Raw genomic sequence first — 27,036 nt, forward strand, 5'->3', positions numbered from 1 at the left:
GGCCTGGCTCAGAGCAAACGCTCACTCGGGGTTTCCTCAGTGTGAGGTGGCAGGCGGAGCCTGTGCCGCGCCAGGCAGGTGTGCCTTTGCTGACGACGGGCAGTGCAGCTCTGGCTCCGTAAGAGTTCAGGCCCAACTCTACTCACCAGAAGTTGCAGGAAAGGCAATGCGCCCGTAGCACACACACACTGCTTGGGCAATCATAGGGGCTGACACAAACCAAGCATTCAATCCCTCACGGCCGAAATGCCCAGGTTTACTGCTCAATTTAAAACATAACGCACTTCCTGGATTATTATTTTTTAAGTCTAAAATCAGGATCCACACCACATTTGTAGAGTACATAAGATGGGCCATCTTGCCAAGTCACTGTTGGGGCCAGGGCGGTGAAGGTGTGAGAGCTCTCTGTAAAGTGCGGGATGGCCAGGACAACTTGATAAGCACTGTCATTGCGATGGAGCAGAATAGTACACCAGACTGGCCAGAGCTCTCGGTTTTCAAATAGGCCTGCTTTACTCTCTCTAGTGCTGGTCACGTGTCACCTCCCCACAGAAACACCAGGTTTCTGAGCTGCCTCTTACCTCGAGGGTCATCACCACAAATTTCACCATGTCCCTCTCCTTCTCAGGAGGAAGGTGCAAACTGACAGGCAGTTTGGAGACCACCACCAGATACTGCGCCAGGGCCCGGGCCAGAGTGGTCAGGGACTGATACAACGTGGCATCCCCTGAAAGAGATCTTCATTGAGCGGTGTGCCTGTGAACACAGGACTTCTACATTGGAAAGGCAGTCAAGTAATTCTGAGAACATGATGAAAGCTCAAGACGCTGCTCCTCAACTAGGCACAACTGCACACACCACATGACACCACGGCATGCTGGACCTGCATCTGGCCTGAAGTTGGGCCTAGCCTTCCTTATAGGCTTGTCTGCCTGACGTGTCAATGAATGGCTAAGTGGCAAACACACAAAAAAATCTAGAGCTAAGAACCCCAGTGCTGTTTCTCAGGTGCCTTTGCAAATTCTTGCAATGTATTAAACAGCGTTTGTTGTACAGTTACTTGGTGCAAAATATTGTACTGGCCTTGCAATGCTTTTTAAAAATAAGACAACTTTTCATTTGAATTACCAAATAGATCATTCAGCTTGCTCCAGTAGGCTGTGGGCTCTGTGGGCAGGAAGGGCTGGAAGACCTGGTGGACAGCAGGAAGCTGTTGAACAATGCTGCTCACACGGTCTAGAGTCACCCCACGGGCTGCTTCAAAAAGAGGACTCTTGTGGCCACCAGAAATTTCACTCATGCCCAGGCTTAAGCATGGAGCTAATAAGCTTAGGTTGAACTCCTGAAATCAGAGCATCAAAGGTTGAGTCAACAACAACAAAGATAATGAGCTTTGAAACAGGAAAGAACACAACAGAGGAAGGACAATGCCAACATTCCTGAGACACTACAGATTAATACAGCAGCCCATTATGCTTGGGGATATGCTCCAAGACCCCCCACAGATACCTGAAACCACAGATGGTACCAAACCCTGTATATACTGTGTTTCCCATATACATACTTATGACGAAGTTTAATTTATAAAGCAGATATAGTAAGAGATTAACAACTAATAACAAAATACAACAGTTATAACAACATACTGTAATAAAAGTTATGTGAAAATGGTCTCTCTCTCTCTCTCAAAATAATTTATTGTACTTCACTTATCTGTTTTCAGACCACGATTAATCGCAGGTAACTGAGAATGTGGAAAGCGAACCCACGAATAAGGAGTGGGGACTACTATACACCATAAAGAATATTTTTAAAAAATATTCTATTCTATGTCTCTATAAATATATGAATAATTCCATTTAACATATGCTCAGTAAAATATATTTCTGGTTTTTGGACGTACTTTAATTTTAAAGTAATATTTTTATTATTTTATGCTCTTGGATTTGGTTAAAATAAAAATCTTAGGGCCGAGCCTGTGGTGCACTCGGGAGAGTGCAGCGCTGGGAACGCAGCAGCGCTCCCGCCGCGGGTTCGGATCCTATATAGGGATGACCGGTGCGCTCACAGCACTCACTGGCTGAACGCGGTGCGGCCGGTCTCAAAAAAAGGACAAAAAATAAAATAAAATAAAATAAAAATAAAAACCTTATTAGGCAAAATTTTAATAGATAAAAATAGAAAATCAGAACTAATGGGTCATCTGAGAAATCAGTGAAACACCTAACATTCCTAAAGTTTGAAAAGATATTCAGAAGCATCTGTGATAAGTCAAAGTAGCCACATAAATGCTAAATTTTGGTTGGAAAAAATGGCATTTCATATGACAATTTGTACTATGTGTTTTGCCAACTTTTTTCAGTCACTTAAGGATTTTTTGGGAGGCCAATTTTTCAGGTAGAGCACAAATCTTAGCTTATTATTCAGGAAAGCATATTTCATAGTCAGTGTCTAAAAATGAACCTTCCCATCACATCCAGACCATTAAAGCTATTAAGAGCTCAATTAGTGAACTTGGAACTTGGAAAATCCAACGAATTGGTCACTGAGCAAATTTATCATTCATTCAATCAGTTTTCATTGTATGAGTCTTAAGATGAACTTAACTTTAGCAAACTAATTTTGGACCAATTCTCCTGGTTTTTTTCAGTGCAGTTCTTATTTTCAAACTAACCAATAATTCGTGCTTGAGAATGTACTGCTGTGTTGCCTTACTCCAGAGTCCCTTTACATGATCGCCTAGTCCCCATTCTTTGAATCACTTGCTTCCCTGCCCCACCCCAAGCCATCCCTTTCCCAGGGGCCCACTTCCTCATTCCCATTTGGTAAGGCTCAAGTCAGAGCTATGCCACCAAAAGGTTCAGTGAGCTCCTTATCCTGGTGGCTGAACCATTCCTAAGTGAGTGGCCTCCACTCCTCACAGGACCCACTGAAGAGTGGAGGACAGGGAAACCAATGCTCTGCAAGGCTTCCCAGGCCAGCTCAGCACGGTGTGCCCTCTGACATCTGGGGGCAGGGAGAACCTCACTACACCTAGTGGGGGGGGAATGGGGAAAGGGAACCTCACTATACCTAGTGGGGAGCGGGGGCCCTCACTATAGCAGGGGGCTACTCTACTACTAAAGATCACTTTCCAGAACACCATGAACAAGGTACATAAACCCTGCTCACGACATTGTGTTCAAGCCTATGGCAAACGCACTGCCTTGGTGTCCATTCTGTGTTTGGCCATCTAGCTTAGATGATTAGTTTCCGTTTCCTTTCCTGTGGTTGAGAAAAGATAGCTCTGGCCCCAAACCATACTTCCCGCTTTGGGGCTAGCTGGATTTTTCCCTCGAGCAGATAACACCTGCTCCAGGGAAAGGGTCTGCATCAGTTTGTTTCAGATTCCACACCTGATTGCTTTAAACTCCCCAGTGGATACCCAGCTCCACTGACGCCTGTCTTCTCCACCCTGGACCCCAGGCTTGTAAAGGCAAGCACCCTGGTCCATGCTCCATTCCCCCTGGGGCTCCCTGAACTTTGTGTGTGTATGTCTCCTCTGAGTGTGCCGTGTACCCCCCAGGACCTATAAGTAATAAAAACCTTTATTTCTATCTTGTGTGTCCTAATCATTGCAGGGGTACTTTCCATCTTAAAGATCCTAAATTAAAACAGACACCAATCTAATACCTTTCCTCATTATCATGAGAACAAACAATTAATAACTGTAATTTAACACCCACATTTTCTTTAAATGCATGGAAGACTGAGTTAAAAACAACTTGCCTCCTTTTGAATTCTAACGTGGCTGAAATAAGGTGCTGTTGCCGTCTTGATTAGAGTCCCCCAACCCGTGCTGTCACATGATGATGAAATAAATCCAACGTGGAAGCAACAGTGAAAGCTTGGGATCCCCTGGCCTCCCGCTGCCCCCGTACCGAGTTCATCATGAAGGCACTCATGTCTTCGGCAGGGATCCGATTCACCAGCTCTGCACCTTCCAGCAGTGCAGAATCTGACCTGGTCCAACACTGGGATCTGACAACACGAATGTACCAATCCTGAAAAGAAGAGAAGGGCAGATAAGGGGAATGGAACTGGGCAGCGTTCAAGGGACTTCATCCCCCAACTACAACTGTGCTTGGCAACACTGGGCTTTGGCTGGCAATGTGGGCTCTGGCATGCTCTGGACTTGTAGCTCAGACAGGGCTTTCCTTTGGACTTGTTGTTACCTGCCTGGATGCCCCTCCTTCTCCCCCTTCACATGGTGGATTTCCAATAGTCCTTCCAAACTCACCTAAGGTACTAAGGGCCAGCAGCCCCTTCTCCCTGTTCCCTCAGCTTCTCCCCTCTTGACATTGCACCTACTGGGGGGCTGCTTGCACACCCCTCCCTAGCAGCCAGGGTAGAGGAGGTGCTTAACAAACACAGCTTGCGAATACAGGACAGAACCTTTGCCTTCCTGTACCTGGCTGCTGGTTTTTGAAATCTAAGTTCACATTTAAACTGAACTCTTTCCAGGAAAGTAGCATACCAATGCTCTACTAAGGCTCTAGATGGTCCCAAACTCTGGGGTGGGAGTGGTGCCGTCGCCGCTGGCATTGGTGACATTGACTGGCAGGAGGCCAGAGGAGCAGGAGAGGCAGCGGCCCACGCAACCGTGAGCCCACCCTGCAGCTGGCCTCGCCCTCATCCACCCACTGACCACCTGATTCCACACTCCTGCAAAGAGTCTCGTCAGCAGTGCCTTTCCCACCAGCACCTTTCACGGCCCCCCATGTCTCCACCCCACACCCCAACCAGAGCTGCTAATGGCCTGGGTCAGACGTCAGAACACCCAGTTTCTGCAGAGCTTCCCCTGCACACTGCATTTGCTACAGGCGGACAGGGCTGTGCAGTGCCCTGTGCATCACACACAACATGCTGCACACTTACTTTGTCTGGACTCATTGTTTCCAGGGACATGTGCCTGTCCCCATCCAGCGGGTGAGAAGTGACCGGAGGGGAGGGGCTGAGTGAGTCTTGCACAGCAGAGAGACGAAACCTGTCCAGCAGGGAATAGAGCCTTTGGTGTCTGCAATACAAACACAGATGAAATTACAGCACGATTTATTTCTTTTAGGCTTAGTCTCAACTTTGCAAACTAGGGTTCTGGAAATGTACAATATAAGGAAGGAATATTAGTGGCCTCTTAAAGCAAGATGCACTTATTTAAAACTTCTTCTTTTTTTTTTTTTTCCTTTTTGTCTTTTTTCGTGTCCGGCAATGGATCACAACACTCAGTGTCGCACCCGTACCGGACCGGACCGGCAACGGGATCGCAACCCTCGGTGTTGCGCCCACACCTCGCTCAGCCAGTGAGTGGGAACCGGTCTGTATGTGGGATCCGAACCCTCGGCGGGAGCGCCGCCGCACTCCCAAGCGGCGCACTGTAGCAGTGCACCACCGGGCTGGCCCTAAAACTTCTTCTTCAAAGCTATTTCTCATCAACACTCAAACAGGTCACGATACAAATTCAGGCCTGAGTTTACTTTTAATTATCACAGTTTATACCCCATTGATATTTTTCAGAAATTTCATTTACAATCAAACATTGCAACAGGCAATACATGATCTAAAAGCTAAAAAGGCATTTTTAATAAATGAATGCAAAATAGATCATCTATTCTAAGATCCAAGTGCACAAACTATCCTATTTAATCTCTGAATAAGATACAATGTATACTAATTTATGGTCATTTCATAAAATACTTGCCTCATCTGGCACAAGACATAATCTTTTATAATTTACCTCATCTGGGCTAAAGACTAAATCAAAGGTCAAAAAACAGTAATAGTTCGATCTCCCACCATCCACTATGAGGGTGACAACTTCATAATGCAAGTTACAACATAACTTGGCCCTACAGACTGAAAAATCACCCCAAACTGCGTACTGCCCACCAAACTGTGCTTCACCCATTTAAAGACATCATCAACAAGGTACTCTTAAGATTGAAATCACAGTATAATAATTATATTCTTTCTCTTTCTCACAGTCCTCCCACCACTCTCACCCCACCCCCAACCCCACGGAGGAAAAAGGGTAAAAGCTTCTCTTTATTTTGCAGTCATGGAAATATACTCACATAATAGATGTAAAGATTTCTGATGAGGGCTTCTAAAAGACTTTGCAAACAAAATTTGGTGATTAAATAGTTATGAAGAGATAGAATTTTAACAAGATGCAGATATAATTCTTACATGCCAAGAACTGGGAAACATCTCTTCTTTAGCAATCAGATTATGCTCTTTGACCCTGCTAAGATACAGCTGATGACTCACATTCCCATTCACCCTAGGGCCATGAGCAGAGACAATACAAACGCCTGCCACCTCTCACATAGCCAACAGAAGTGCAAGCACACCTCCACTTCTGTGTGAGAAATGATACTGCCCGTTGTTTAGTTCTATAAGGTGAGATTTGATTGCTTTAAATTTAGGATGTCTTATTGTGGCACTTCTGCAGTAAACTAATCTAGAAAGCACATCAACTTCTCATCCTGTGAATTTATGCCCATTCAAAGCTAAGTCTTCATATCATGGGGTATCCTAACACAAGGGCCCCTGTGTTTCAAGCCATTACCTCTGAGCGAGCCCGCTGCTCTGAAGGTATTCCTGGATTCTGTTTAGTTCTTCCACTGGCAACTGGGCCGTGCTGCTCTAAATAGACAAGAACCCATCAGCAGGTTTATAACATATAACAAACCACAATAACCTCACACTCATTTTAAAAGGAACAACTGAAGCGTATAGCTTATCGTGGCAAGGGCAGACTAGAAGAAAGTACAAGAAATCGTTAGACATACAAGGAATGACAAGTCTGTACATGTGATGCCTGTTTCTATCAGTGGTCACATGAAGACCATGCCTATGGAGAAAAAAACCTGGCCAATTGATTTGCTTGCCCTACTAAGTTTTCAGTATCAATCAATATCAGTATTTCGTTCAGTACCTGTAAATTTGCAGCCAAAAGCATTTCTACCCGGCGACAGGCGAGGGTGTCCACCATGCGAGCCAGCACACGGAAGGGCGTGCACAGAAGCCTGTCCACATACAACGTGAGCACAGCACCTGACTGGCTGAGGTGGATGCCTTCCAAGCACTGGAGAGTCTTCTTCAGAGTGGTGGGCTAACGTTGGAGAGAAGAAAAGAAACAAGACCTGATTATTTGGCCAACTGAAATTAGCACTTAAAGAACTCCAATACTCCATTTTTAAGGCAGAAAAAACTGACTAGTCATAAGTAGCAGTGCGAAGACTTACTGTGGAGAGATTTTCACAACGAGACTGGATTGCCTGGATGAAGAGGCCACTAGCAGCAGAATTCCGATGAACAGCACTAATGAAGTCCTGCACCGGGGGCTCGTGGGACAGACAGATCAGATCTTGAATGTGGTTCACTACGAGCCACGTTAAGTGCTCCGAGTCATGGAGGTTCTGACACTGAGGAAAAATACAGTGAAAGACTGATTTTTCAAGACAACAAGAATAAAACCGATATTATCGCCATAGGAAAGGCCAGAAGGAGTCGGAAGGGAGAAACAAATTCCAACTATGAGCCTCACTGAAAACATACAGTGTCTGAACACAAACAACAGAGGAGGCAGGAAACTCAGTGCACAGCCCCCAACACTTTCAACCGCACACTGTGGCAGAGGCTGTGCCAAGTCAGACCCCAATGGAAAGGTAGTGTCCAGCCCCCAGACACCAGCAAATGGCCAAAGGTCGGAGGAAGGGAGGAGTTTGGGCTCCTTTTGATGGCGGAGTTGAGGGGCAGCCTGCCCACAGGCCCCAGTGTGGCACATGGGAAGCATGGGCAGTACGGGCAGCATGGCAGCGCCCTCACAAGCGACTGGCCCAAGCACCAGAAGGCACAGCAGCAAGGGACACTCCCGTCCACAGCATCTTCTGCTCCCTCCCAGGCTTCAGGCTGGCCCAGCGAGGGCTGTTCTCCAGTTACTGTTTCTCCACTTTTTTAACAGTTCATTGGAAAAAAAAACTGCAACAGTTTTGACAGAATTCCTGAATCCAAAATATAAATGAATCCCACACAGTAAATGGATCCTAAGTGAAGAAATTACACTTAAGATTTATATGAAAATAAGAAATACCCATTTTTTAATATGTGTGTAGCCTTTTCATCTTAATTCATAATCCCTCGAGGCAGAAACTGTAAAATGGGATCAATTCCTCCACATCTCGTTAATTATTAATTTTTATTTGGGATCTTGCAACGGTATTAACTTATAAAATTAATCTCTCATATTTCTATGAGAAACAGTATTATATAGTTATATCAATTTATTTCTTAAAAGTAGAACAAAATAAAAATATTTCAATATCGAGAATGAAAAGCAAAAAGTGAATATAAATAAATTGCTATCACCACAAAAAATCTCTATCATAATATCTAGTTCGATTGAAGAAGCCTACTTCCTTTTCTGGTTCAGAGTGTTTAACACTGCTCTGCTTTGTGGCCGCAACATGTATAAGTTATGACGCTTATAACAAAGAAATAAATATGTCTTTATATAGGTATAGAGAAAGTGTTAAACCAAGACCAAGACGTAACAGAACAAGTTACCTTTGAGTGGTATTATCACAGGAGATTTTATTTTATTCCGTTTACTTACTTAAGTTTTTGTAAATTCTCCATGGTAAACATGTGATGCTAGTTTAATGGTTGAAAACTCCACAAAAGTTATTTTTTAAAAAGAATGGCAGTCAAACAGGAATCTATTTTAAAATGCAGCAATAAATATCTAGCACCTTTTCTACAGATTAATTTTCTTTAAATGTTAAAATCAGAATCCCATTATAGTCAATGCATTTAGCTTGTTTTTTGCCCAGCATCAGGTATGGCACAGGCCAGCTACCTGGCATCCATGGAAGGAGGCATAGCTGAGTGAGACCTTTTACAGGCCAACCTAGAACCCAGTGACTGGAGGGCCACACCTAGTCTCTGACTACACGTCAGAGCAGGATTAAACGGTGCTCCACTTAGTTCTGATGGAGCTGGTGGGGTGGCGGGTACTCTTGTCTCCAGAAAGTCTACACATGCCTCATCTGGAAGGGCGTCCCGTGGTCTCTGCCACCCCTGCCCCCTCTGCAAGCACCCAAACTTACGACATAATCGCAGAAGAGAATGAGAGCCCCTCTTCGCACTATTTCTCTATTGCACATTCCAAGTTTGGCTGCCAAGTCAGAATCCTCCTCCTCTCCAGACATCTGAGGACTGAGTAACTTTGTGCTGGACAGACTGTGTCTTCTAGAAGGAACAACAGATGCATTGACAGTATTTCTGGTATGGCAGTGAGCTTATTTCCAAAATATTGAAGATGATTATGTTTAATTCTAGTTCTAAAACAGACAAGTTTTGCTAAATGTTGCCACGTCAATGTGATGTATGTGTGATACACACTCTCAGTTGTCTACTCCTGAGCTACAGAAAAGCACATATGGAACACAAAAAGAAAACTGAGGATTTAATAGGCAGCAAATTAAAATGCTTGACTGAAGCTGCACACTGGATGAGCACTTTTGTTTCAGAGCTCACACTGGCTGTGTCTGATAGTAGAGCAATTGCTTGAGAACTTCCCCACCTGTCACGGAAGCTGTCGACTGCTAGAAAGAAAACCTTCATGCGCTCGCATTTTACCACTCATTTCCCAGTGAAACGCCACAACCCTAATCACACCCATGGTGTGTATGTTATTACAGAAACCCTGTTGGACAGTGTTTCTTCCCCACTATCGAAGGTTCTTTCACTTCACATCTACTTCCCTTTTTTCTTTTTAAAGAGATGGCATCATAAACCTTGACTCTCAATTCTAGCCAAAACACTTGAAGTACAATTGTTGCCAAACTCCTAAACTGCCCCTCTGATGTCACAGTCTACCCTGGATAACATCCTGCCCACACAGCAGAGAGCCTGCACCGCCTTCTGCTAAGGCTTGATGGGGACAGAAGCACAACAGGGCAAGAGAGCTCTGAAATATGTCAATTTTTCCTGTAATCCCTCAGGATTTAGGGGAGAACTGGTTTACAGAATTCCACAGATTAAAATTTTTTTAAAACTGCCATTTCTCTGCCAACAGGTCAATGATAGAGCTGTTCAGCAGTCATAAGGGACAAACCACTGATACATGCAACTCCTTTAACTTTAAATAAACTTTAAATACATTGTGCTCAGTGAGAGAAGCCAGACTCAAAAGGCTATGTACTGTAAGATTCTATTTCTATGGCATTCTGCAGTAGGCTAAATGAGGGACAGAGCATGGATCAATGGTTACCAGGGACAGGGGCGGGGAGTACAGGTAGCAGGAGAAGGAGGGTGACTGCAAAGGGACATGAGGGAACCGCGGGAAGTGACGGTTCTGTTTCTGTGTCTTGATGTGGTGGTGGTTACTGACTATAGTTGGTACAGAAGAATGCATTTTACTGTATCACAAATTATACGTCAATTTAAAATGAACAGAAAACCTGCCCTTTCTCAGTCAGCCACCCAGTCAAGCTGTAATTTTGCATTGTGCAATAATACAGCTATAGGGTCAGGTGCCTCTGGAAGAGAACAAGTGGCAATTGCACTTTGAATACCACCCATAGACATAAAGATGTTCCAATGTCAGCCCAAATTTAGCCCCACTTGTGGTACCACAAAACCCCAAAACCTCAGGCCAGATGCTGATAACGAAGGAATGTCCCAAGTCCAGGCTGACTACACGTGTAGAACTCAGAACAGGATGGGCTGGGAAGTGGCCAACACGTCACACCCACAGTGCCACAGCACTAGCAGGACCCTAACAGCCCACCAAAAGGGGAGACGGATTGAAAGCAAATCCTAAGTTCATGGTGAGAAGGAGCAGATGAGCAGAGCACCTGAGAGTGGCCCACGATCCTCCCACACAGACAGGAGCACAGGTGGAGAGGGGACTGGGCAGTGGAAACTTCTGTGACAACTGGACAGAACAGTCATACAGCTGTCGACAGTGCTGTGTCTTGTATTCACACCATAGAAGTTTTTATTCATTTTTATTATCTTATGGAAATAAAAAGATGTTCATCCCCCACCACACACAGCTAGAGGAACATTGTCCTAGAGAAGGGGTTTAGACAAGAGCACTCCTGCCCCCTGGGAATCGTTCTGGACACTTATGGGAGTGTTTCTCTTCCTTCTAATACATGGAGACTTTGAGCACTTGCATACTAAAATACTTCTTTTGCTATGTATTATTCTCTTTTATTTTACCCTTATATTACCATTAAGGAACTATATTTTCATGAAATATAAGTATAGATAGGTTAAAATCCATTAATTCTATTTCACAGTAATAGAAGGGACAATATAAAAGGTTGTAAAAAAGAAAACTGGGTCAGGTAGGGTCAAGAATAAACCACCTGCATTTATGAAAAGCTATAGTTTTCCTTCAGACAACTGAATGGGGACACCTGCCGAATTCCAGACCATATGCACATTTGTTTATTTCTGACCATCTAGTTCTGTTATTCCAACCCAGGGGACACAATTTCTAGAACCAGAGATTTCTGATATAATGTCAGAATAAACAAGCACATCCTTCATCAAAGAAGGGATGATCAGAATGGGCAAGTCCCCAAGTCAACAGGGAATACTTTCAAGGTTAAACTGCCCCCCACACATAAAGAACTGAACCATGCATGAAAAGAGACGGGCATGGGCGGCAGCAGAGGTCGGCTAGAGGACAGCGGAGGCTCCTCCCAGTCCAACAGCCACTGGGAAGCCACTGAGTCATTTAAGGTTTTGCACTCACAGCACCTCGAGAAGCAAAAGGGACAGCCTCAGCCTCGGACACTGATTGGCTTTCAAGGCTGTTTGTATTTCTAAAGCATGTAAGTCCCATGACTACATCAGCTTTTATCTTCTATGGTTTAAAAAGTTAAGTGAAACATTTGCAGTTAATGAAGTATAACACCTGTGCAGTTTTTGTTACCTTAAACGCTATCAAGTGGTGAAGACAATCTTTTCTGCCCTACTAAAATCAAATAGTTTCCTGAGGCAAAACATTCCAGGAACAATTAAGGAAGAGCCATCTCTTCTAAAGACAGATACAAACAAAACACCAAGGACTTAGTGCACTCAGGTAGAAAAAAGAAGCAAGAGGCATACAGACAGGAAAGGAAGAAGTAAAACGTCTATTTGTAGATGACGTGCTCATACAGAGAAAATCCTAAGGAACCTACAAAAAGGCTACTGGAACTAATAGGAGAGTTTACCAAGGTCGCAGGATAGGAGTCAACATACAAAATTCAACTGCATTTCTACATATTAACAACACACTGTTGGAAGATGAAATTTTTTTTAAAGTACCATTTAAAATAGCATTCCAAAACATGAAATACTTAAAGATGAATTTATAAAATATATGTAATACTTGTACACTAAAACTATAAAACACTGCTGTGGCAAACCAAAGAAAACTTAAGTAAATGGGAAGACCATATTCATAGATCAAAAGACCCAATGTTGTTAAAATGTCAGTTCTCTCCAAATTAATCTACAGATTCAATGCAATCTGCATCAAAATCCTGGAGGCTTTTTCTGTAATTTACAATATACAGAAAAAATATCTGCTTTTAAAATATAAAGCAAAGTTGGAAGACTTGGTACCTAGGATTTGTGATGCAGCTAAAATAATCAAGCAGTAACGTAACTGACATAATGACAGACGGATCAACAGAAATAAACAGTGAGTCCAGAAATAAATTCATGCACATATGTTCAATTGATTTCTGAGAAAAGTACCAAGGTAATTCAATAAAGGATAGCCTTGTTAACAAATAATGTTGAAAGAGCTATGAACATGGGGGAGGGTGTGACTCTCATTAACTGTGTCATAAAATCAACTTGAGATAGATCCTAGACCTAAAGATAAAAACTCAAACTATGGAAGTTCTAGAAGAAATCGTAGGAGAAAACCTTTATGATCATAGAATAGGCAGAGATTTCTTGCATTGGACAGAAAAAAATTAAATAGATGAGAAAAAACAAACTGGATTACATAAAAATTTAAAACTTCTGCCCTTTGAAAGAAATCGTTAAGAAAATAAAAGGGCAAGCCACAGAATGAGAGAAAAAATTTTACTTTATATCTGACAAAGGATATATATCCAGAATATATAAAGAATTTACAACTCAATAACAGGACAGCAAATAACTAAACTTAAAAAAAAAAGAGGCAAAAATATTTGATTACATACTTCACAATAGAAAATACATGAATGGCCAATAAGCACATGAAAACATGGTCAACACATGTTAGTATCAAAGAAATGCAAATTAAAATTACAATGAAACACCACTACATATCCACAGGGACAGTGAAAACTAAAAGCATGTGTAGTATCAAGGGCTGACAAGAAAATGGAACAACTAGAACTCTCAGACTTTGTCTTGTCTTGTATTTAAAATGGTACAATCACTCTGGAAAACAGTTTAGCAATTTCTTTTAAAGTCAAACATACACTTACCATACAACTCCACAATTCAACTGAGTATTAACCAAGGGAAATAAAAACAGATGACCACACAATTTTAAAATATTAATAAAATTTAAAAACAAATAACCAATTCCATTTAATTAATTTCATTAATAAAAATAAAACAAGGGCCGGCCCGGTGGCACACTGCTGCAGTGCGCCGCTTGGGAAGCGCGGCAGCGCTCCCACCGAGGGTTCGGATCCCACATACAGACCAGTTCCCGCTCACTGGCTGAGCGAGGTGCGGGGGCAACACCGAGGGTTGCGATCCCGTTGCCGGTCCCGGTCCGGTACGGGCGTGACACTGAGGGTTGCGATCCGTTGCCGGTCACGAAAAAAGACAAAAAAGGAAAATAAAAAAACTAAAAAAATAAAAAAAAAAACCTAAGAATAAACAGAAATAATTATTTTTTCTTTTTCTTTTTTTTTTTTTTGTCTTTTTCCGTGTCCGGCAACGGATCGCAACCCTCAGTGTTGCCCCCGTACCGGACCGGGACCAGCAACGGGATCGCAACCCTCGGTGTCGCTCCCGCGCCTCGCTCAGCCAGTGAGCGGGAACCGGTCTGCATGTGGGATCCGAACCCTCGGGCGGGAGCGCCGCCGCGCTTCCCAAGCAGCGCACTATCCAGTGCGCCACCGGGCCGGCCCAACAGAAATAATTATTAACAATTATGTAGTATTTCACTATAGATAGCAGACTACCAAAATGATTAAAATTACTAGTTCAATGATAGACAATGGGAAAACTGACGAGGCACAAAATAGTTCTTATCTACGAGTATAATAATCTCTTTTGAAAATATACTCTAGGGGCTGACCCCGTGGCGCACTCGGGAGAGTGTGGCGCTGGGAGGGCAGCGGCGCTCCCGCCGCGGGTTCGGATCCTATATAGGTATGGCCAGTTTGCTCACTGGCTGAGCGCAGAGTGGGCGACACTAAGCCAAGGGTTGCGATCCCCTTACCGGTCACAAAAAAGAATGGAAAAAAGAAGAAAAAATATATATATATATACTCTAAAAATATACTGGAAAAGAACAAGTACCAAGATTTCTGTGCGTGTGTGTACGCGTGTGAGAGAGAGAGAGAGATACAGAGACACTTCACACAGAGCTGTGAAAAAATATTAGAAATAGCCAAACTGCCAAATCAAGAGAGGAGAGCCTGGTAAGCAACAAAATACAGAATCATTAGAAATGATGGGCCGAGCCTGTGGCGCACTCGGGAGAGTGCGGCGCTGAAGCTCCCGCTGAGGGTTCGGATCCTATATAGGGATGACCGGTGCGCTCACAGCGCTCACTGGCTGAGCGCGGTGCAGCCGGTCTCAAAAAGGACAAAAAAAAAAGAAAGAAAGAAATGACAGTTTAGGGCCGGCCCATGGCTCACTCGGGAGAGTGCGGCGCTGGGAGCGCCAAGGCCACGGGTTCGAATCCTATATAGGGATGGCCGGTACGCTCACTGGCTGAGCATGGTGTGGACGACACCGTGCCGAGGGTTGCAATCCCCTTATTGGTCAAAAAAAAAAAAAAAGGAAATGAGTTTAAGTTGTAACAGGTGAAAATAAAGCTGGGAAAACGTGTGTGTGTGTGTCTGTGTGTGTGTGTTATTTATTAACTTGTGACACTGGGCTAGTTATTTAACTTCTCTGGGAAAAAAAGCTTCCTCACCTATAATATAGGTATATTACTAGAGGTTTTAATAATTCATTATAATGGAAAACCCTTAGAACAATAGCTGGCACTTAGTGCCACATAAATGCTCATCTTTATGTGAAAGGTCTTCACCAGTATATCATTACTGTTTCTATTGTTATTAGAGTAAGTAAACATTAACTCATGTTAGTGCAGGGAAAACAGGGAAAAAACAGATACAGGTCCTGCCCTTGTGGTGCTTATGGTCTGGTGGGAAAGAGAGACATTCATTAAATCATCACACAAATAAATGTCCAATTTCAGCCTTGCTACATGCCACAGAGGACAGGCAAAGGCCAAGGTGAGAGCCAATCAGGAGACTTAACCCACCAAAGAGAAGTCAGGGAAGGCTCCCTGGGAAAGTAACACTGAGCTAAGAACCAAGAAGCCATGGATTTCTCATCTTATTAATACACGAAGGGGGCCGGCCCGGTGGCGCACTGGATAGTGCGCGGCTTGGGAAGCGCGGCGGCGCTCCCGCCCGAGGGTTCGGATCCCACATACAGACCGGTTCCCGCTCACTGGCTGAGCGAGGCACGGGGGCGACACCGAGGGTTGCGATCCCGGTCCGGTACGGGGGTGACACTGAGGGTTGCGATCCGTTGCCGGACATGGAAAAAGACAAAAAAAAAAAAAAAAAAATACACGAAGGGAAATCAAGAGACTGTAAGTCCAACTCTAAAAAGCTAGCAAGAAATAAGAACAGTAAAACCAATGTCTGTGCCATAGATCTCATCGTTCATGTAGATCCAACTATTAATATATTGCCACCCTGTACTCATGCACACACTCAACACACATACCATGTGTGCACACACACACACTAACACACGCATGCTCTGTGCCCGCACACACACGTGCTACATACTCTATGCACATGCACACTCTACACATTTGCATGCATACATGCACACTTTCCCACATGCACACACACTACATATTCTACTACATACTCTTTATACTCTGGGACTGGAACCTAGCAGGAGAGATACAGCATGAGAAGAATAGCCCACAAGGGGAACCGGGTCAAGAAACTTGTCAAAGGAAGTCATGTTTTAAAAGCAGCTGCTATTTTAAATGCCTCTAGTTGGACCACATTTTTCTGCCTACAATACAGTGTCCATGAAAGAAAGACTACTGTGCAGCAGAAATTTTACAAAGCCCCGTGAAAAGTGGAAACTGAAAATGCTCTAACAGCAGCCAAACCTCAAGCTACTCAGAGTCTTAGAACCAAAGCCTGGCCTGGCACCAGGAGCGCTGTGAACCTACCTGGGAGTCTGCTGCACCTCTGCCCACCAGCGGTAGTCAGTGTGGTTGACGAGCAGCAGGATCTGACACCAGAGCAGCACCAGGGCTGGGTGAGAGGGGACCATAGAGCGCACCTGTGCGTTCAAGCTCTCCAGGGTATAGAAGCTGCCCTCACAGCCATCGCTGGTAAAGAGCTTAGTGGCAGCTGCTGTGATTCTCCGGAACATTCCTAGAACCAAAGTAAAACTGCTTAAGGGGAAGTGTCTTGGCCACTCACCTTAGTCTGACACCCGTAGATACATGAAGATTTTACATAAGAAATATATACATACAGCCCTTTCCCCCACTTGATATTCAAAGCACTTGGCACTTAGAAAATTCTGACTTTCTAAGCAGAAATAGATACTCCATTTGTTTAATGGATCAACCAAGAAAACTAATGTTTTCACTCTCTCTTGCCTTCCCCATCACTAGCTGGCACCACCATGTTCTCCAGGAGCTCCAAGCCCAGATGCCTCCCTTTGTGCTATGAGAGCCTGGGCCAGCTCCCCAAGAGGGAGGCGATTGGCACTCAGCGCTGCAGGTCACTGCACTTGGGCAACGGCATGGCCTACACAGAACTGAGCCACAGCCACACAGGCAGGAACAGCAGGGCAGGAACAGCACACTCCTGCTGCAATAATAAATGGCTCCTCGGCTTGCTAAGAATTGAGGGACAGAAATACAAGTACCGAGAGAAAGAAAATGGACAGCATCCACACCAGTCACAGGCTCCCATGTGCTCTCTGCAGGCTACTGACAACCCACCCAGGTGGCCTTTGTGCCCCTTGGGTCTCTATGCCTGACCTCGAAGCATCCTGGCACTTGGCAGGCCACACGTTCAGCCACCCACACTCCAGGCTGGCACATCAGCAACAGACTGGTTCGACTGTGCCCACAAGTTTCTCCACAGCACCCTTCTAAGGGCTTGGAAACATTCCCTCCTGGAATTAATGAGTTCACTCTATCCTCTCCTTGGGATAAACAAACTCAGCTTGGTGTGCTTCTCTCTTCACCCTGCCATGGCTTCATAAGGGCGACCCTTCCCAAGGACTACATGCTGTGAAGCACTGGAGGAGAAGCAGCAAGAGGTGGGAACAGGAGGGCCCCGTCTGGCCAAGGTCTCCCTCTCCTCCATGGCTGACTCTTCTGGCATCACTGCTGGGGAGTCAAAATCTTACTTTTGTTTTAAATTTCAACACATCCCACATGGGAAATGGTCCTAAAACAGGCAAAAACAGACTATAGAATTTTTATGATTTTGTGATCCAGGAGAGGGATATTGGTTACCTAAAATTTCACAAGCTGGAGGAGAGATATCTTTCTTGGCATTCTGCTTATATTTCATCCTAAATAGGCAAACAACTTTGGGATAAATACCCTCATTCCCCAACAAGAGAGGAAACAGAAAAACAGAAGTCAAGGCTAGGTCCTATTTTAGGAAACAATACCTAAAATGGACAAATTTAAAAGTCTCAATTTTCAGTGAGTGGATGGAATTCACTGCCTTTGTTTAAGTGACACATAAATACAAATTACCAATTTTATATGTTAAATTCACCTTATTTATATAAAGTACAAGATGATTTACTTCAATCCTATCTCAAAACCAACCAAACACAGTAATTCTGCCACCTAGTGTCCTTAAAAGAAATGCTGCTAAACTAAACAAGGAGACAGAAACAGACATTTGCATGCACACACACACACACACACACACACACACACACACACACACACACACACTCACACACTCACTCACTCACACACACACATGCTTGCAAACGTTGGACCAATCAATGTCCAAAGACACCAACAGCAAAACCCATGTGCCCTGTACCAAGGCCCACACTCCTTCTAGTAGTGCGTGCTGCTTCTCACTATACCTGTCGCATGGAGCTGTTTAAATTTAAGTTAATTAAAATTAAATTAAACTAAAAATTAAGCTCCTCAATCACACAAGCCACATTTCAGGTACCAAATAACACATGTGGCTAAGAGGCAACTAGACTAGACAGTGCAGACATGAAAGAGTCCCATCTCTGCTGGAAGTTCTTCTCGGCGGCACTGCAACAGACGGTAAGAATATTTTCCCTGGCTCTTGAGAAAAGGAAGAAGAAGTTGTTAGAGCAATGAGATGGTGAACATCTTGAGCTGCACAGAAGCCACAGGGACGGGCACAAGGAGACAGAACACACCACTCTTATGCAAAGAAGGCAGGAGCAGCCTCCTGACATCATACCCAACCAGTCAATGGCCAAGTATTAAAATGAACATACTAAAAATGACCTATTATTCATAGACAAGGCATATTTTCCTGACCTTAAGCTTATTATAGTGGTTAGTAAAGCATAAATCAAAAGATTTTAAAAAGAAAGAAGAAACTCCTTTCAATGTTAGTAAATAAGGAAGCTTGAAACTGGAGTGCAGCCTCAGAACTGAATTCTGGCCTTGTCCCTGGGCCGAGGGCGGCAGCAGCAGCTGAATGCAGCAGCCACGGAGATGCCTCTTCTCCTTAACCCCCAGGCGACATATGGCCAGGGCCTCCTGCTGATCCCCTCGCTCCTCACACACCAAACTGCTCTCTCAGCCAGAACTCTTCTCTTCGAAAGGCCAGTTCCTTCTCCCCTTCATATCTTAGCTCAACAGTCGCCCTCAGAAATCCTGCCCCTGCCTGCCCACTTCTGGTTTGTTCAGCAGGGCAGTATTTGCTTCCTTCATAGGAAACACCGAGACTTCTTACTATATGCTTGTGTCTTGTCTTCCCACTGACTGTGAACCCTGAAAAGGCAAGAATCATGCCTGTTTTACTGACCCAGCACACCCAGAGCCCCGCAGGCATGGTGGTGGGCCACAAGGCAAGTCTTGTCGAATGAGCAAAGGCTGAAAATGGTAACTACTTTTTACTCTAAGGGCATGTACTTAAAATGTGTGAAAAATCCAGTAAGAGAGGGACTTCTGACTGCAAAAGGGCCCTGCCCATCCCTCTTCAAGGCAACTACTTGTTATCATTCCTGTTTTTAGTTCTTCTAGTAGTTACCTCCAAAATTCTAACTGGTTTGCTTCTATCCCTCGAATTGGATCATCAGTTATTTTGTCTGCTCCTCTTCCCTTACTCCCTCTCAAAGGAATGCTGTCCAATTGCTCCCCTGGCCTGGGTTGACCGTACTGTCCAGGGGCTCATGGTCACCCCCATGACTCACTCAGGGCCAATCACTTGCCCACTTCAGGGACTGAGACCCCAGGTGGCAGAAGCCATCTTTCCTGCCATGTGGAAGGAGCCCACCAGAGAACAAAGCCAACACGGAAAGTAGAGCTGAGATGCAGAAATACACGATGCAGATCACAGAATTAAGCCACCTGATGCAGGCCTACCTGAAGACAGCTAACTACCCCTGCCTGCACTTTCCAGGAGCCCAACCCAGTAAATTCCTTTTCTTGCTCTAGTATAGGTAGGGGCTTCTCCCTGCAACAGAGAGACTACTGCACACAATAGCCACATCATTATTTATAGACATCAGACAACTTCAGACATTACATATTAACTCTACTCTATTAAAGATGAGACTTAGCTCACTTACACTACTTCCTGCCAATCTGAGTTATATTTTTAGTTCTATGTGGATAGCTTTGTAGCCTCTATTTTTTGTTCTGTGAACTTTAGACATTACCTCATAACCCCAACAATGCAAGATGAAAATATCAGTGTCCCTTCCATTCCCCACCTCTTCTTTTACCATCCACTTCCATTAACTTGGTTAGTTTTTCTTTTGTATTTGTCAGAACTGAAAACATTTTCATTCTGTTCTGAAAACATGTTTTATTCATACATTAATTCCAAAAAGGAAAGCTCAGACAGCATTTACACAATGACCATATGAATACAGTTCCCTACAGAGCCAAGAGGCCTGGAAGGACTGCATCTCTTCCTGTGGGTTTTCTATCATAACCCAAGAGCCACTTAAAGGAAAACCTTCTTAATATCAAGGTCTTACATCAGATCAACTGCTGAAAATCATGCCATATTTTGGATGGATTCATATTTGGGCCATGAATTGTTACGTTAGTTTTTCGTAGAGATTAGAATTGCCTTTCTCTTTGCTTGCTGAGAGAAGAGAGATATGCCTGCACCCTGTGACGAAAGCCTTCCACTTCTTATTCATTTCATCTAAAGTAAGGCACTCTTCTTACTAACACTCATTCTTCCTGGAAAACACTGTCCTAATTTGGACTGTTGCTTCCTATGCTTGCAGCACAGCTGGCATCTTGTGACTTTCTCTTAGGTTCACTGTCCTCTTAATTCACAATCATTTGTAAAGGTAACAGAAACTTCTTGGCCCTCCAAACTTTTAAAACAGGAGGAAGCCCTCAGGTTTACTTTTTTTCCCCAACTTTTCTTTTATTGTGGTAAAACAGACATGATACAAAACTTGCCACCTTAACCATTTTTAAAAGTGTACAGCTTACTGGTATTAAATATATTCATAATGTCGTGCAACCCTCACCACCATCCATCTCTTTAACTCTCTTCATCTTACAAAACTGAAACTCTATATCCATTAAACAATTCCCCATTCTCCCAGCCCCTGGCAACCACCACTCTACTTTCTGTCACTATGATTCTGAATAAGTATCGCATGTAAATGGAATCATACAGTGTTTGTCCTTTTGTGATGACTTACTTCATGTCCTCTGGGTTCATCCATGTTGTAGCATATGTCAGAATGTCCTTCCCTCTTAATGCTGAATAATATTCCGCCGTATTGTTTAGACTGTATCAGATTTTGCTTATCCTCTCATCTGTCGATGGACACTTGAGTTGCTTCCATATTTAGCTACTGTGAAGACTGCTGCTATGGACACTGGTACACAAATATCTTTTTCTTACCCTGTTTTCCATTTTTTGGGATATATACTCAAAAGTGGAATTGCTAGGTCATATGGTATCAGGTTTACTCTTATCACCAATTTCAAATGGCAGACTGAGCAGAGGAGAGCTTCTACTGGGCAGCACGGTCCCTACACTCAGAGTGTACAGTACAGGACAGGGAATACTGAATACTGAACACTCTACGAAGACCACAACAGTTCACCTACCAGACTTGAAGATGTGGATCAGACACATCAGCAGCGTGCCTAGTTCTTGGCAATAGAAAGTATGTTGCTGTTCACTCATTTCCACTTTCAGCTGTTTTGTAACAATGTCCTCTAAAAGAATACCGACGAGCTGTAACAGAAACCTTCCAAGAAAGAGAAAAGGACAACAGTGAAATCAGGTGATCATTACAGAGCACCCAGGCCAGGCACACTTGTAAAACACATGTAAACTTGAAAAGGAAAAGTACAGGAACAATAAGCACAGTGAAGGTGAAACGTTTAGCACCATTATTTGGATTGTCACTTTGCCTCTTTGTATCACCTTCCTCACTTGTGAGGTACTGAATAGCAACCTGACAAAGTCCTTGCTCTTCTAGGGAATAAGCCAGCAAGGCTGGCTTTCCATTTTGCCTGCTTACCCCTTCTCCCTCCCCTTGAGGTCTGATCTTCGATTGAACTCAGTACCCTAAGAGCTTTGTAAATGAGGAACTCATGCTCTTATTTTGTTGATAAGTAGTTAGCCATGAATCTTCAAGTGCCATGGCAGCTAAAAATGTTCTGCAAATAGCTTTGTACCAGACATAACTGATTTAATCAGCACAATTTGTTACTTTCACTGGCTTATAAAAAAGAACCTAAAATAAACTAAGATGCTTCACAGGTCATCAGCCTGTGGAGTCCTCCTGATCCCATATGCGTGTTTCTTCATTCCTCACCATCTCCCCTCGGGTACTGGTCGACTACACTCACAAAATGGCACAATCACACCAACTTCAAAAACTATTAGGATAAAATGACATGTAGTATTTCTTAAAGCTTTATAAACCATCAAGCATTACACAAATACAAGCTGAAAATCCACCACAGGAATTTAATGTATCATCAATTTGAGCCACCTGCTTCAGTGTTAACAGAAGGAGAGCCACAGGCTGCCTGTTGAACCTGCAAACAAAAAGGTGCCATGCAGGTTCAGCAGGTTTATATCCACGAACACAGAGGGCATCTCCACTGCTGACAAAGCAAGCCACAGCTAACCTGAAGATATGATAGACACAGCCAAAAGGAGCACAGTCACAGCAGCAACTTTAACCCAGGGAACGCTCTGAATCTAGCAAATGTGAGTAGACACTTGGCTATGCAACAAGCATTTACAAGTGCCTGAATCAGCATCATTGCCCACAAGGAGCTTCCAAACAATTGATGAGGGAAGGAATGATTTGATACTATAGGTATACAGCAGGGGCCAATCTACCTGGGCAGAGACAAGTATTTTATTACTGACAGTGTGTAGAAATGCCAGCACATGGCAAGACTAAATATAAGACTGACTTCTAGTGGGTTTGCTTAGGTTTTTAAATTCTCTGCAGGCAATGCACCCCCTATTGCCTGCACCCAGGGCAGGCTGCTCCCCTGCCCTGCTCACAGTGAGCCGCTGCTCCAGAGTTTTTAATGAGGATAAGAGATAGAATGTGACAGAACCTTAAGAGAGGTATGAACCAAGGGCCACGGGCAAGGCAGGCTAGATTTAAAGAAACACACTAACACCAACCTCTTCACCCATTCACAGAATTGAAGCAAGACTAGGAGTTATTCCAGACTTACTGATCACACCACATGACTTCCCAAGACAAGGATTAGTTACAGGTTCAAGTATAAAGCATACCTTGAAAATGTTTCTTCTGGCAAATTCTTCATTTGTCTCCCTTTACTGTGTTCTTCCGGGGTTGAATTACTGTCCCCATCTCTTAACCTATTAATTACTGGACAGCAGATTAAATATGGAGAGAAGGAGAGCTCCTGAATACGAGAAAGAACAATATCTTCAGTTGACTGGGAAATTAGAACCCTCAAAATGGCTAGGATCCCTGATATCCACAGCTGAACAGTGTTCACAGATGCCTAAAAGAAAAACACATAAATTATAACTTTAAAAAGAAAAAAGGATTAAATTTTCCCCGATTCATGAAAGAAAATCACCCGTTTCACCACTCCACCAATAATCTATCGCTGGTTTGCAAATATGGCCCCAAAGAAGCAGCAGCAGCTGGGAACTTAAGAATGCAGATTCCCAGGCTCCACCCAAACCCACTGAGTCAGAAGTCCTGGGGTATCCCCTCTGGGTACCTTCCCCCAGAATTTGTCCTTGAACAAGCCCTCCTGGTGAATCTGAAGAGTCAGGCACAAGACTCACCATCGTGTTTGGAGTGACAAACATACTCCGTAAAAGCATGTCCACTGGACGGAGGGAGGAAGGGGCCAGTATCTCAAATAACGTATTTAAGACTCCAAGGGCTTCATGAGAGTCAATGTGCATCTGTGGAATTAAACACCGCAAACATCTCCACATAAGCCAACAGAAATGCCAGTTTTCTGTACACCAGGTTATGTATCTCAAGGGGAAATGATCATAATCATCCATCATTAACACCCCCTTGTTCTAAGTTTAGTGGTGACCAAGCAAACATTTTTTAGAACAACACTGTACCAGCCATGTTTTTTCCACAATGGAAATCTTTTCATTTAGATTTTTATACATAAATAATATATGCTTTCTGGAAAAGATTCAAATGTACAAAAGTATAGAGCCTCGACTGGAATTGCGCCCCCAATGCAATACTCATCAGCATTTTGGGAGCCTGCTTCCCGGCTTCATGCTTCTCTTCGCACACACACCGCTGCTTCCTCCCTCCCTTGTTTGCTTTACCTGCACTTCACCCCATACCACCCATTAGTGACAAATGTTAACAGAATGGTGTATATCCCTTCTCAACTCTCTCCATGCTCCTGTAAACACGCACATGCGCACGCACACACAAACAGAAATTTTTGTTTCAGTTGTTTTGAGAAATTGTATTAAAATGTCTCTGCTTTTCTCACTTAATACAATGGAGAAGTCCCAAGGCAACTGGCTTTTTAAACCTAACATTATTTTTAATGGATGAAAAATATTCCAAGCTAAGTTTGTACCACAATGTATTCAACCATTCTCCTATTGATGATGGGCACTGACTCTGTTTACGATCTGTGTTACTACTGCGTGTGTATATACATATTAAGCAACTCTGCAAAGAAATGTAGTATTTTTCAATGTATAGATCTGAAACTAATACAGCATTGAACTGTACCTTAACAATAAGGAAACAATCGAGAATTCCCAAGCTCCCATGACTCCTTCAACCTGGACCTGCACGCCTGTGCCCACATGGAGGAACCCACCGTGCCAACAGCAAAGACCACCCACCATGTACGCAACCAAGCTTAACGCCTCGTGTCTGCTCAAGGACACTATGAAGGCAATTTTCTCTCTGTCCCGCATTGTGAGGTGCCCCTATTTGCTTTTGCCCTTGTTCTGCCACCGTACCCTTTCCCCCTCTCCTCCTCTGGCTATGGTCCCATTTCTCTGATCCTTGTTCAAGTAAATCTCTTTCTAATTCCTCTCTTCCTGTCCTTTCAGGAACACATTCCCATCTGTATGTGGCTCCACCCACTCCTCCAAAGACTCACGGGTGCACTTGGGCCTGCCAAACCCAGCCAAGTGCTCAAGGTGCCCACAGCTGACTTCTCCCTCCTTCACAAAACACTTTCTTAAAAAAAACTTGGCTTCAGGAACCCCACACCTGCCTGTCCCCCACCTCCCACCCCGGACCCAGCACTGCCCATTCCTTCTTATCTCCTTCATGGCTCCTCCTCACCTCCCTGCCCTCTGAGCTGGGACTCAGTGGTCCCAGCGCTCGGGCTTCCCCTCCTCTCCAGCCACACTTGGTCTACCATGACCTCATCCAGTCTTGGAGTGTATCTCCTGCCCAGCTTTCTCTTGACAACCCCAGAGTCACACATCCAAATGCCAGCCTCATCTCCATTAGGGGCCTACCAGGGGTCTCAAGTGAATACATCCAGACCAGGCTCTGACCTTCTCCTGAGGCCTGCTGCCCCCACCGGCTCCCCCACCTCATTCACAGTGCTGCATCACCGCCCCAAAACCACACTCTCACCTTCCATGTCTAAGCCACCAGCTAACCCTGCTGGTTCCACTTTCACACTATGTCAACAGAGGCCCACTTCTCACCACTCAACCATCAGACACTCAACGAGGACCTCCCTGTTCAGCCCTCACCTCCCCACTGGAATCTATTCTCAACTCAGGAGTGAGAATGATCCTGGTAAAAGCCAAATCGTATCATGTCACCCTTTGTACCAAGACCTCTCAAGGCTTCCCAAGTCCTCCATGCTGGCCTCCCCCGCCCAGGCCTTCCCTCCCTTCTCTTCTCTAGGGCTGCTCCCCTCCACCCCTGGCCTCCTGAATCCTAACAGGTATGTTCCCACCTCTGGGCCTTGGCACTGCAGATTGCTCTGCCTGGATCGTTCTTTCCCCAGGTATCTGTGAGGCTCACAACTTTCCTTCCTTCAGGTTTACTCAAATGTCAGCTGATCAGCAAGGCTTATCCTTGTCATCAACTGAACAATGCAACCCCCATCCCAACACTAGCCACCTCTCTCCTTTCCTTTGCTTTTCTGCAGAGTACTTATTGTCTGGCATTTTATACGTTGTACTTATGTCACTCTTGTCTGTCCCCTCACCCCCTTCCCAACAAAACCTTCACTGTGAGGGGGCAGGGTTTTCTTTAATCTGCCTTGATCACTGATGTATCTGCAGCCAGTACCTGGGATAGTGCCCAGCGCCCTTTCTGCATGTGGCACACACCAGTGCTGAGCCTATCACACATGTGTTATCGCACGATTCTCACCATGGCAGAAAGTCTGTCGGCACTGACTCTGAACTCAGGCCCTCAGTCTCCACCTTCCTCAGACTGTGCACACGATAAGTGAGAGAATGGAATAAAGCTCCCAGAGCACCGTTCTACACACATGGAGTCCATGGCTACATTAAAATTGTACCTGTCCATATCACCAGAAGCCATGACCCCGCTCCCAATTGTCCAAGTAGTCTCAGGATAACAATGCCATCACGAAATCAGAATGGGAGTGAAGTTATGAAGACGCTGACTATCAACAGTGTGCCTGTAAGTGTTTATCAAATGCCAAGAACCAAGAACTGCTTTGTATTTCCTCGAGTACTTGTTTAGAATGGATGATCAAGATGAACATGTATCTGCTGACTCCGTTCAAAACGCAACCTAACACTTTGCCGGGTGGCTTGTGGGATTTTCTGGTGGGGCCATCTTCAGCAGGTCCTTGTGCCCTTCCTTTCAAGGGCCCTAAACCTGGTTACAGTGGTGAGGCTGCAATGAACGCACGGCCTCCCGAGCTCTGGCGCCGGCAGCACGTGGTCAGGAGCTGCGAGAAGTGGCTCCACCTGACACAGCACACCCAGCCCACTCCCTTCCACTGTGTTAGTGCCAACAGCCAGACGCATCGCCTGATTATAGAAGTTCTGATTAGATGATGGATAACTGTTAAATCACTTT

At 44.4% G+C, this 27,036-nt stretch overlaps 1 protein-coding gene across 3 annotated transcripts in view; it reads right to left on the bottom strand.

The window, feature by feature from the left end:
- The window catches only part of HTT (huntingtin), a 118,699-nt gene that overhangs the window by 29,004 nt on the left and 62,659 nt on the right, over positions 1–27,036 (bottom strand). For 2 of the 3 annotated variants that reach the window (XM_008577971.1, XM_008577973.1), the window contains 12 exons: positions 23,802–23,924; positions 23,274–23,509; positions 21,611–21,753; positions 16,496–16,703; positions 9,150–9,291; positions 7,287–7,466; positions 6,977–7,153; positions 6,608–6,684; positions 4,918–5,056; positions 3,921–4,043; positions 1,129–1,342; positions 582–727 (listed from right to left, as the gene is read on the bottom strand). In XM_008577971.1, coding sequence (XP_008576193.1) covers positions 582–727; positions 1,129–1,342; positions 3,921–4,043; positions 4,918–5,056; positions 6,608–6,684; positions 6,977–7,153; positions 7,287–7,466; positions 9,150–9,291; positions 16,496–16,703; positions 21,611–21,753; positions 23,274–23,509; positions 23,802–23,924 — 1,908 coding nt within the window. The remainder of the gene's footprint in view (positions 1–581; positions 728–1,128; positions 1,343–3,920; positions 4,044–4,917; positions 5,057–6,607; positions 6,685–6,976; positions 7,154–7,286; positions 7,467–9,149; positions 9,292–16,495; positions 16,704–21,610; positions 21,754–23,273; positions 23,510–23,801; positions 23,925–27,036) is intronic. The other variant, XM_008577972.1, reaches the window with a different exon arrangement.

The sequence above is a fragment of the Galeopterus variegatus genome, unplaced genomic scaffold (genome assembly GCF_000696425.1).
Source record: "Galeopterus variegatus unplaced genomic scaffold, G_variegatus-3.0.2 Scaffold1613, whole genome shotgun sequence".
NCBI classification, from domain to species: domain Eukaryota; kingdom Metazoa; phylum Chordata; class Mammalia; order Dermoptera; family Cynocephalidae; genus Galeopterus; species Galeopterus variegatus.